This window comes from Lutra lutra, chromosome 7 (genome assembly GCF_902655055.1).
Source record: "Lutra lutra chromosome 7, mLutLut1.2, whole genome shotgun sequence".
NCBI classification, from domain to species: Eukaryota; Metazoa; Chordata; class Mammalia; order Carnivora; family Mustelidae; genus Lutra; species Lutra lutra.
The window spans coordinates 46,146,350-46,158,907 of NC_062284.1; the positions used below are offsets into that span (position 1 = coordinate 46,146,350).

Consider the following 12,558-nt stretch of genomic DNA (forward strand, 5'->3'; position numbering starts at 1 on the left):
AACAGACCAGAGACCTGTCAAAGAAACCTCTGAAAAAAGTATTACACCGAACTTCCTTGAAATTTCCCAGGGAGCATGCAGAGACCACTATTTGGAAACTCCAAGGAGCATCCCTGAGAAACTCCCGGCTGCTCAGGAAGGACGTGCTAATCGCTGGCTCCAGGCACCACCTATCCCTGCAGTACAAACTTCGGGGAACCACTTGCAGGCACAGAATAGCTCCCTCCACACCTCCCCTTGGGTTTAGATGCATTTTTGGCTGGTGTTTCTACTAGAAATCCCATGTAATCACCTTGCAGTCTTCCTTTCTCCACTGCAAGCATATGATCTCATTCGTGTATTAATCACATCACAGTTGCCACTAATCAAGGCAAGACTGTACAAATAGGGAAGGGAGGGGGGGAAGGAACATTTACATCAATTAATTTTAGCAGCATCTTTATTGCAACAAAGAACCTGTAATAAAATGCAACAAAACTAATGTTTCACTTTACATGATTAAAAGCCATGTAGCTGAAAATGAGAAAACCCATAAACTTACTGGAGTGAGACATGCAATTCTTTTTATACAAGTCAATGCTTAAAACAGCAGGCACTTTATGTTCTAAAATTAAAGACCTGAACTCCAATTGTGCTGAACACAACATAAATTTGTATTTGGGTTATTCAAAAATAAACATACAAATAGTACTTTTTCTCTCTGTGAGGGACTTCTGAAAGTCCCTTCTGATTACCTAGAACTGTCTCTTGACAAAATAAGAAAAGCAGGAGCCAGCACCTAACACTAACATGTCTCTATATTGTAGGCTGCAAGGTGGATAGGTGAGGCTGGGTAGAGTTGGGAAAGTGCGAGTCAGGGAAGTTTCCTTATTAATTTATGTCTGCTGGGAATGGGCACTCACCTGCAAATCTCTTAGTTTAGATACGGCCATGTCTCTTTTCTTACTTCAAATAGCTCTAAGTTAGGCTCCCAGGCTTAAGCAAGCACTCTATTCTATATCCCAATTCCCAAATCCCCCACTACTAGGAAGACACATTTAGGGTTAACAGTTTTAATTAACTTCAGAATGTCATATACTAATTAGAAGTACTGCTTCATTAATAAGCATGCTTAGCATTTACTTTAGAATGGAAAAATTAACCATTTTATGTTATCTTTAAAATGTTTCATAGGAATATATTAATAAATACTTCTTTAAAAATTTGCCTTTTCTACATATCATTTAAACTACCATGAGTCAGGGCATCTGGATGGAGTCTAGTACCAATAGAACACTAACTGGCTACACGGCCATGGGTATATTTTCTCCTCTCTCTACATGTAGCTTCCTCCTCTAACCAATGAAAACATTAGATTATATCAAAGATATAACAGCTTGAAAAATTTATGATTCTACAAGAGTGAGAGATCTTATAGGAGTCATTCCACCTAAAGAGAGAATTATGTTACAGACAGGTGGGATACACTTTCTTTAAGGAATAAAACAAGTAGTAAAAAAAAGTAAGCATCAATATCTATATCTCATTCTGTTAAAAAGTAATGCATGCATTGTGACTTTATCCTCTTGTACGACCCTTTCGAAATGAGCCAGCAATGGGATCAAGAGAAGACCTTCATTCCAAAATGAATCTCCAGACAAAGAGGATACATAGTTTACGATACCTTCTGCTTCTTTCAGAGTAAGAAGGGCCCAGCAGTGATCACAGATGAGCAGCTACATTGGCTACTGCTTTAGGTGTCTGTAAATCAGTCCAGTGTAAAAATCACCTATTATTTTCTCAATCCAATTCCATTCTCTTCAGAAGACTTTGTGAAAGTAGCCCACAAACAACTTCGGGATCACCCTGGAAAGACTGTTAGAAATGCAGATTCCTGGTCTCCACCCAAATCAATAAATCCAAACTTCTAAGAGTAAAGACTGCATCTCTTTTTAGCAATAAGCATCCAGATGAATCTTAAGGAGATTCTGAGTCCCACTGCTCAACAATGCATAAGCAACTCTACCTGGTGATGGCTGCTCGAGTGCACCTGTTTATCAAGCCTGCAAAACCCACCCCATTGGATGTTTAACCCAGTGCTTTTTGGCTCTTTCCAAAAAACGTTGCTACTTTTATATACTCTTAGCCTTTTCAGATGTTACCCATAGGCAGGGTATGAAGAGTTTTAGTGACATTTCTACTGATTGTTTGAAATGACTACGATGTTTCCCACTTCAGTTTTTAAAATGAAACTCAGTCAAACCGTCTTTCTGGATGTGTAATCAGTCACATATTTTCCCCCTATAGAAGGAGAATGGCATTTAATGAACTGGAGCTTATAAAAGAGGCATCCCTTGTCATAAGAGGAAAGGAGAGGCAAGAGGAAAACACTGGTGAATTCAAGAGTACATGAGGTTCTTTAAGGTTTGTTTTGGTAAAATGAGAGATGCCATTGAAAGAAACAGCCTTACTGGGTAAGAGGTTTCAAATGAGTAGATGTCTAAAAACGACTGGATACCATTTCCACTTTGCATATTATATAAGGATAGATCCCTGGAGGCCAATCAGTTCACAAACAAAAACCACCTTTGATAGATTATATACTTAAATCAAGGGGGAATATACTTTCTTGGGAAGAAAAATTACCCAAATCAATTTAATTTAACATTGAAAAAAATATAAACACACCTTGGTATGGGGAAATATCATAAACAAGAAAATCAATACATACACAGATAATAAGGGAAAGTGTGGTACCTATGATACAGTATAAATACACAAACAGTAAAACCCAATCCCCTTCCCAAGGACAAAACCACCAGGTCACCCTGCCATTTCTGGACCTCCCCCACCTCCCACCTGGCTCTCAGTGATGAATTCACCTCTGATGCACAGTCATCACCCTTACTAATGGAGGCTGTGCTCTCTACGAGAGAAATCTACTCTCTGTAGTAGTGAGAAAGAAAAAAAGAGCAATTTTTCTTAGAGCGTTGTGTAAAAGTACCAGAAACAACTTTCCGAACACTGAGGTGTGTGATAAAAAGGGTCAAACTCACAGGTGCCTTCTCTGCTGCTGGCAATGTGACCCAACAACACCCAAGACTCTAAAATGACAGACTCTAATCAGCACCTGAAAGCCTATGAGCTCCCTTAACAGTCGAGTGCTAGGGCTAAACCTGGAAAATGTCATGGCCATTTCAGACATTGCTTAGAGGCTCTGAATGCTTAAAAATAGAGCCATGGCTAGCTGGGGGTCAGTTTATGGTGGAGAGGTGGTCTGGATACCTGTTTAAGTTCACAATACCTAAGATGCTCAAATAATTTAAAAAGTTCAAATTTGTAAGGTTACCAAAATTAAGATGAAAATAACAAAAAATGAAAACTAGAAAAATAAGGAACTTTTCCTCCCTGAATAATGTTAGTCTGAAACTGTGTTGGCAAGACAGTGATTTCTTCATTCTGGTTTCCTTAACTAACATTCTAGCAGTTTAAATTTCACCCCCCAAACTTTTTCATAAGGATTTTTGGTCAAATTTTACTTCTACTTGGTTCTTAAGCAGATCCTTTCTTTTTCCTCTCCCTGTCATTCTCCACACCCTGGTATCTCTCATCCTACCACAATTCCCTTCCATCACCCTAGAACGCTGGAACATTTCAGTAAGGAAATACTCAATGGAAACTAGCCCCACTAAATTTTCTGAAGAAAACAAATCAATGTGAACTTTTCCCTTTTCTTAAAGGAGAAGATATTGCCTGCAAATATTTAAGCTCTAACCATTTGATTAAAATTTTTCTGCCTGTAATTATCAATATTGTAAGACTAATTAAACCATGCTACATGTACAGTTACTTGCCTTTGTATGAAAGGAAAAACCCACTCTGTCATATCATCAGAGAGAACTATTTATACTAGATATAGCTGAAATTGGCTAAAATTGGTCAGAGCTTGAATGAAACAAAATAAGTGTTTTTAGGAGGCCACTAAGTTATCCTTGGAAAATCATTAATGACTGGTTAAGTCATAGGTTTAATAGTGATTAGTTCATAACATGCTGGATACACCCCAAGCAATGAAGCATAAGCTATTCAATTATATTTAAGTGCTATCAAATCTGTAACTAGTCAGAGTTTCTGGAATTGAACCAAACCAATCACTAATAACATCATATTTTAACAAACTCAGAAGTATACCATAAAAATACACTAAGTCCATGAATTTTATAATGCTATTAAGAAGTGAAAATAAGGTAGTATGGATACATGGTGCTAATGTCTTATTTCTTTCAGTAATTCTCATGGTATTGCTGGGTCCTTTAGAAATACATGTCATTCAATTTTGTGTGTGTGTGGTTATTAGATTACTATCCACAAGCTGCAGACGCCTGCATGGCAACAAATGTACTTTCAGAAGTAGATGTTATGTGGCAGGTATCAAAATGTGATGATCAATCCCATGTTTTCTATCAATTAAACCTCCTCATTTGGTTAAATAGCCAGTGTATACCAGAGTTCTACACAGGTCAAAACTATATCACTTTCAGAGCAGCAATACGTGATCCAAGGTTTTCTTGAAGGTAGTGCAAAAGATGCAGTTCATAATGTTCTCCAGATTCAGGGACTCTTATGCTGTGTCTCTCCTGAGGATAGATCTTAAACAACAATAACAAAAAATCAAAATTCAGAAAGTGAAAATTGAATAATACATCTTCCAAAGCTTTCCATAGAGTTTCAGCAGGATTAGTAATACAGAGCACAGCCTCTCCAAGATACTACACACATATATCTGACACAAAGGCCGCTCCCCCTTTTTATCATTCCTTATGCACTCCAAGGCTTACAGAAGGATTTATGTATAGATCATTGGGTCTCCAAGTGTGATCTAGAGACATCTGGGGTCCTTAGAATCCCTTTCAAGGGATATGCAAGGTCAAAACCACTTTCAGAACAATTTGCCTTTATTCACTGTGTTGGCATTTGCACCAATAGTGCAAAAGCAATGATGGGTAATAAAAGTGCCAATGACTTAGCATGAATCAAAGCAGTGACATTAAATTGTATTGGATGTCACCGTATTCTTTACCACTGCACACCTATATTAAAAAACCCCAAGTTTAATAAACTGCAACCCTTGAAGAGATGTCTTTTTAAATGTTCTCTGGTAGGGGCACCTGGGTGGCTCAGCTCAGGTCATGATCCCAGAGTCCTGGGATGGAGCCCGGCATCAGGCTCCCTGCTCAGCGGGAAGCCTGCCTCTCCCACTCCCTCTGCTTCTGTTCCCCCTCTCACTGTGTCTCTCTCTGTCAAATAAATAAATAAAATCTTAAAGGAATGAATGAATGAATGTCCCGTGGCGATACAATGGAAAGAAAGCAGAAAGCACTTCCGCTATAGGGTGTCTAAAGGAAAAGCACTTATGAAACCGAGTTGCAAGCCACACTGCCACTTCTTTTTTTCTTTCCAAGATCTTATTTATTTATTTGACAGAGACATAGTGAGAGAGGGAACATAAGCAGGGAGAATGGGAGGGGGAGAAGCAGGCTTCCTGTGGAGCAGGGAGCCCGATGTGGTGCTTGATCCCAGGATGCTGGGATCATGACCTGAGCTGAAGGCAGAGGCTTTAACCCACTGAGCCACCCAGGCACCCCACTGCACTGCCATTTCTTTTTTTTTTTTTTAAGATTTTATTTATTTATTTGACAGAGAGATCACAAGCAGGCAGAGAGGCAGGCAGAGAGAGAGGAGGAAGCAGGCTCCCCGCTGAGCAGAGAGCCCAATGCGGGGCTCGATCCCAGGACTCTGAGATCATGACCTGAGCCGAAGGCAGCGGATTAACCCACTGAGCCACCCAGGCGCCCCTGCACTGCCATTTCTTAAATGGAACCCCATTTTCAACTTGAAAGAGTGACTGACAAATATGGTGATTCAGAGTTGGGATACATTTCAAGACCAACACTGGATACCTGAAACAGCAGATAGTACCAAACCCTAAAGATACTGTATTTTTCCCCATACATACCTACAATGAAGTTTAGTTTTATTACTTACTCAGGCATAGTAAGAGATTAAAAACATAACTGATAAGAAAATAAAACAACTGTAACGACATACTGTAATAAAAGTTACCTGATTGTGTGGTCTCTCTCTCTAAATATCTTGTACTACGCTCACTCATCCTGCGATGATGGAAGATAAAGTGCTTACGTGATGAGACGAAGTGAAGTGAGTAACAGGCCCTGTGATTTAGCGTTGGGCCACTAGTGACATGACACGATGTCAGAAAGAGGATTAACTACGTCGTCTTCTTTTTTTTTTTAGAGAGGGAGAGAGAGTGTGGGGTGGGAGGGGCAGAGGGAGAGAGAGAATCCTAAGCAGTCCCCACATTCTGCATGAAGCCTGACATGGCGCTCCATCTCACAACCTGAGACCATGAACTAAGAAGAAAGCAAGAGTCCGACGCTTAACAGACTGAGCCACCCAGGCACCCCAACAATCATCTGCTTCTGGACCTCGGTTGGCTAGGGTTAACTGAAACCTCAGAAAGCAGAACTGCACATAATGGGAAACTACTGTATACTTTAGCCAAAACAACACTTCCCAACAGACTGCGTATGGAAGTAGATATGAGAATCCAGGTGTCTTCCTTAAGCCAGACATTAAAGGGATTTTACAAAAATGCAAAAACAATGCTATTTCTTTCTTCTTTTTATATTTTGGAAAATAGTTTTCCTCCCCCACAAAAATTGTGATTTGTGTTAACATGTAATAGTTGATTATTATTTTTTAAAAAGTATTTTAAATTTTTCTTAGTTTTGGGGATGCCTAGCTGGCTCAGTTAGAAGACCATGTGCTCTTGTTCTCAGGGTTGTGAGTTTGAGTTCCATACTGGGTGTAAAGATTACTTAAATAATAAATAAACTTGAAAAAACAGAACAAAATTTTTCTTAGTTTTAATATCTTCTATGAGAAATACGGACAGACAAAACCCACATAAACGAAAGCTCTTTGGTGTGCATAGGGGTCCTGAGACCAAAATGCTTGAAAAGTGCTGCTACAGACAAACAGCTCATAGTTTATCTACATAAATGTCAACTGAGACATGAAATGGAAAAAGTAATATTTTTCACTCTTAGGAATAATAATCTGTGAAAGAAGTACAAAGGAGGAAAAAAATGATTAGGTTATCTTTTAAAACCCCTTTTTTTTGAGTAATGGAGCAATGAAGGTGGTTAACCTATGGCTTTCTATTCCAATGTCAATATAAAAATTATAAAATTAAAATATAAAATTAAAGGGGTGCCTGGGTTGCTCAGTGGGTTAAAGCCTCTGCCTTCGGCTCAGGTCATGATCCCAGGGTCCTGGGATCGAGCCCCGCATCAGGCTCTCTGCTCATCAGGGAGCCTGCTTCACTTCCTCTATCTGCCTGCCTCTCTGCCTACCTGTGATCTCTGTCTGTCAAGTAAATAAATAAAATCTTAAAAAAAAAAAAAAAATATATATATATATATATATATATATATATATAAAATTAAAATAAAATATAAAATTAAAAAACCATGTAAAGAAAAGCAAAGGAGGATACTGAATAGACTCCTGTCATTTTTTTCCATGATTACAAACTGAAAGCAGTTACAGATACACAAGTTATACAATCTAGTACTTAGCCCATATAGGTCATAGAGGTCAGTTCTTAGCCCAACTTCAACAGAATCTTATTTTTTACCCAACTAGAGGCACTACTAACTATGCCTATGACTTTAGATCTCTCTTTTTTTTTTTTTTAAAGATTTTATTTATTTATTTGACAGAGAGAGATCACAAGTAGACAGAGAGGCAGGCAGAGAGACGGAGGGAAGCAGGCTCCCTGCTGAGCAGAGAGCCTCATGTGGGACTCGATCCCAGGACCCTGAGATCATGACCCGAGCTGAAGGCAGCGGCTTAAACCACTGAGCCACCCAGGCGCCCTGACTTTAGATCTCTTAAGGAGAGAGAGGCCACAGCTGAAAATTCAGCCTTACTCCATAGTTTATTATATTTCAAAGTAATCAAATCACTAATTGCTACTTAATTCAATCAGAAAATAAAGAACTCACCTGTAAATCATATGGCTTTCCAGCCCTCACTAAAAAACTCAGTAATATACTGGTGTGTGCAAAATGGACATTCTCATCCAAGAATCCATGTAAAAGTAGTAAACGATTTGGTCTAGAGAAATGAAAATATCACAGGATTAGGCAAAATAGAGTTCTTGGGAAAACCACTTAACTCCTTTGATCACAATTAACTGTTAGTTACTATTATAGTTATGTAATATATACAACTATATATAGTTATATAATATAAAATACAATTATATAAAAACATATATAATGTTAATAATAAAGTTAACTTCCTTATACTGTAATATTAAAATAAGAATTCAACATTTTCAATAATAAATTTATAATACAGTAACCAGACATTACATGTAATGAAAAATTGTGTTTGATTTCTTATGAAGATATTGGCATGTATCAATAATCATAGCACGTTCCTAGAGAAAGAAAAATCATAAACGTTGTCTATAGAATATATTTAAGCAGAAACATAACTTTTCACCTCGAAACAGTTATGTATTTAAACTTCTTTCAGCACAGTAATTGCTTCAAATATAAGTTGTAATAAAACCAGGTTATATGAACTGGTCTGTAATTCAGCTTTGAGAATTAGCCATGCTGTTTGAGTAGTCTATAAAATATTAGTCTTGGTTTTACAGTATTTGTAGTTTTCACTGTTTAAAGACAAGTTTTAACACTACAATTTTAAATTTATAATCTTAATTTTAAAGCTTGAACTTACTCAGAGGGAAACTTTTCTGCTTGCATGGCCACAGATCCTAAGTAATAACCCTGCTCATTCTGGTCAGGGTGGCCCATATAGCGTTCTGTGTAGCCTGTGTCATAGAAGATCCACAGAGTGACTGGGGCCCCAGCAATAGCAACCTACAGAAGACAACAGTAACAGTCAAGTGTGATCCAAAAAACAATGGCTAGCAATGAGAATGTGTAACTGCAAATTTATAGGCTAAAATTATCCTTAGGCTTTGGCCCCACAACTGGGGCTTACATGGTCTCAAGCAACTCAGAAAATCAAAGTGAAGTGCCAAGGTCAAGAACTTGATACTTTGTGAGTCAGTTAGCTTCATGCTCCACAGGCATGCCACATACTAAACCCTTAACGTGGGCTAGCTGAAATACACACACCGGCCCCTCTGTTAAAAGGGGAGACTGAACTAGATAGAACATGTGAATGGCTCAGTGCAAACTCATTCCTGCTGCTGGGGAAAAAAAGTGTGACAAGTCTCAGCTCTATATAGGAAAGTAGCTATTTCTTTTTTCTTTTTTAGCCTCTGTTGGCAGTTCAGAATTTTAAACAATGAATGAAATATATTGAGGCACTAAACACTTTCCCCATTTTAAGGTTCCCACACAGTTTTATATTTAAATATTCTAATTACTTTCTCAACAGCTGCAAATCTGGGAAAATTACGGCAGTTTTCAGAGTTTATTTTGTGGTTATTATAAAGATTATCTGAATATACATGCAAAAGCAAAAACCCTATCATTTTCGTTCTTAAAATTATTTTTTACTGTAAGATAAAATCATGTTATTGAAATAGTAAAAAAGAAAAACATTTCATAATTGCCATTCTCTTAACAACTTTTAACATCTTTATGTATTTCCTTCTAGCATATTTTTCTAGGAAGTTATTTATAAAATTGTAACCATCGTTTATATATTTAGTATGTTATTCATTCAATAAAGATTTACTTAGGACCTAGTATGTGCCAAGAATTGTGCTTGGCTACTGAGGTTACAGTGATATGCAGAGCACACAAGTCCCCGCCCTCAGAGCTTGCAGTCCAGCAATTAAATTAGTAATTACAATCCAATGTGTGTGTGTGTGTGTGTGTGTGTTTTACTAATCATGACTATCTCCCACAATCTTTGGCGTGTCTATAAATTGCTAACAACTGGCCATCAAGTTGACAAGTTTTTTTTTTTTAAAAGATTTTATTTATTTATTTGACAGACAGAGATCATAAGCAGGCAGAGAGGCAGGCAGAGAGAGAGGAGGAAGCAGGCTCCCCGCTGAGCAGAGAGCCCGATGTGGGGCTCGATCCCAGGACCCTGAGATCATGACCTGAGCTGAAGGCAGCAGCTTAACCCACTGAGCCACCCAGGCGCCCCGACAAGTGTTTTTTAATATATACATATAGATAGATATGTAAATATATATCTCACATGGCTGTTAGATACACAAATCTTAACGTTCCATAATATTGCAAACTCTGTAAACCTTCAGAAAATAGATACTTCCTCATATCCTCAATTGACAGAAAATTCAACCTCTATTGCAAAAAGAAATACAATAGGAAGTCACATACCCTGAAGATATCCGACCTCTGCATTAATGCCATCAGGGAGAGGTATCCTCCATAGGACCAGCCATGGATGCCCACACGATCTAAGTCAATGAAATCATATTGAGAAGCTAGATACTGGAGTCCTTCCACCTGATCATCAATTTCTATTTGACCCTGTCAAAAAAGGGAGAACATTTCACTGATTCTGATAAATAGAAGTCTCATTACCAGAGTGTTTTTAAAGCTGAAAATGGTTTTTACTAAAAATACCTGTAGTTTTTAAAGAATTAATTATCAATTGAGATTCTGTTGCCCAAAAAAAAAATAGTTTAAACTCTAGAGATGGGGGCCTATAGTTTCTGTTGCTAGCCAGTCCTAGAGTTTAGTTACCCCTTAGTCACAAAGTTCTTTCCTACTGAGACCCAAACTGTCCCTCGCTATATGGGTATTTCCCCCTTCCATTTGTTCTGTTGTCTGCTAAGAGGTCAGCATCTTCCTTGTAACAAGCCTTCCTATACCCAAAGACAAAAAATCAGCCCCCTTAAGTGGTTGACTAAATTTACTTCTTTTTAAAACTTAATGTAGTAAAGCAGAAGGAATCACTCTTGAGGTCTTATCCTCCTATTTCCCCATCATCTACTTCTAGGAACTGAACATACACTACTTCTTTAAGGTCCTATTAAGTCCTAATTCCTACCACCACCACCCTGTCTGTATTACTAGGCCTGCCAGTGCACACAATCTCACTTCACTGAGCCAAAAACAAAAATAAAAACAAAAAAACTTACATGAGAATACAACATAAGGTCAAAGAACTGGCTGTGGGAGAAAATCCCATGTCTTACTCAGCATGTCCAATACACTGGCAAACACAGTAACTGCCTTACTGTGTAAAAGGAACATCGGATTCTCATCATTTCCCAAAGCAGCAGAAAGGACATGGGGCATCTCTAAAAGGTAGCATTTAAAGCTTCCTGTAGAGAGAAAGAGGCTTGTCACAAGGAAGGCACTAACCAGTTGGTTTCTCTCTTCACAGAGGACAGAACAAATCTCAATTATTCCTCTCAATAGGGCACAGGATGTTGAAAACTATGGTGCTGCTTTCTGGCTAAGCTGGATATACAACATAGAAAGAAAGGGTATTTCTCTGTAAAAGTGGTTCTATCTCAGCTCCCCGAAGTTATATACAGGTAAACAGGTAGACGTGGGCTAGACTACTGAATATCAAGTTGCATCTTCCCTCCCACCCCTGAACTCTAACACAGACACACACAGACACACACACGCGCACGCGCACACATACACACACACACACACACACATTCTCTCTCTCTCTCACTCACTCACAGCCCCTTCTCCCAACTTCCTCTCTGAGATTTCATACCAAACAATGAAACACAAAATGTAAATGTCTTTAAAAGAAAAATGTTTGTATGCTCACACACCATTTTGTATTTAAAGGCGCCTTCAAATTTAAGCCCTCGGTGACAGGATCCCCTGTTGTCTATCACTACAACCACATAACCCAGAGAGGCTAGGGTATTCAAGCGGAAATACTTGACTCCTTTAAATCGATTATTCACCAACTGCACCTGAGGAAGAAATACAACTTCAGTGAAATTTATTATATGGTAGCATAAAAAAGCATTAAGAGGCAGGATGCTGTGGAAAGTAGAAAGCTTGAATTTTTTGTATTATTTTGCTTTTAAAATTAAATTTTATTTTCTTGTGGCAAGAACACATCACAAGATGTACCCTCTTAATAAAATTTTAAATGTACAATACAGTATCATGAACTATAGGACAACGTTGGATAAATCTCTAGAACTTATTCATCTTGCATAATTGAGACTTTGTACTAGGTGATTAGCAACTCTCCGATTCCCCCCCTCCCTGATTCATTTTTAAGTTAACTTAAATTTCTCATGTTCATGTTCTTTTTCTTTCTGAACTTTACAGTCAAGGTTCAGGGGAATTACTGAGCAACTATAGACTTTAAAACTGCAACCAAGATATTCATTACATACAAGAGATTTAAACTGCCCCATAGAAAAAGTTACTAAAGGGGCACCTGGGTGGCTCAGTGGGTTAAGCCTCTACCTTCGGCTCAGGTCATGATCCCAGGGTCCTGGGATTGAGCCCCGCATTGGGCTCTCTGCTCAGCAGGGACTCTGCT

The 12,558-nt window shown here is 38.3% G+C and overlaps 1 protein-coding gene across 3 annotated transcripts in view; it reads right to left on the reverse strand.

Annotated features, from left to right (window-relative positions):
* Positions 1-421: 421 nt before the first annotated feature.
* The window catches only part of DPP8 (dipeptidyl peptidase 8), a 66,107-nt gene continuing 53,970 nt past the window's right edge, over positions 422-12,558 (reverse strand). For 2 of the 3 annotated variants that reach the window (XM_047736490.1, XM_047736491.1), the window contains exons 17-21: positions 11,828-11,974; positions 10,404-10,556; positions 8,815-8,957; positions 8,070-8,181; positions 422-4,628 (exon numbers count right to left, since the gene is read on the reverse strand). In XM_047736490.1, the coding sequence (XP_047592446.1) occupies positions 4,506-4,628; positions 8,070-8,181; positions 8,815-8,957; positions 10,404-10,556; positions 11,828-11,974 (678 nt within the window). In that variant the 3' untranslated portion in view covers positions 422-4,505. Of the gene's footprint in view, positions 4,629-8,069; positions 8,182-8,814; positions 8,958-10,403; positions 10,557-11,200; positions 11,357-11,827; positions 11,975-12,558 lie in introns of those variants that run through there. The other variant, XM_047736493.1, reaches the window with a different exon arrangement.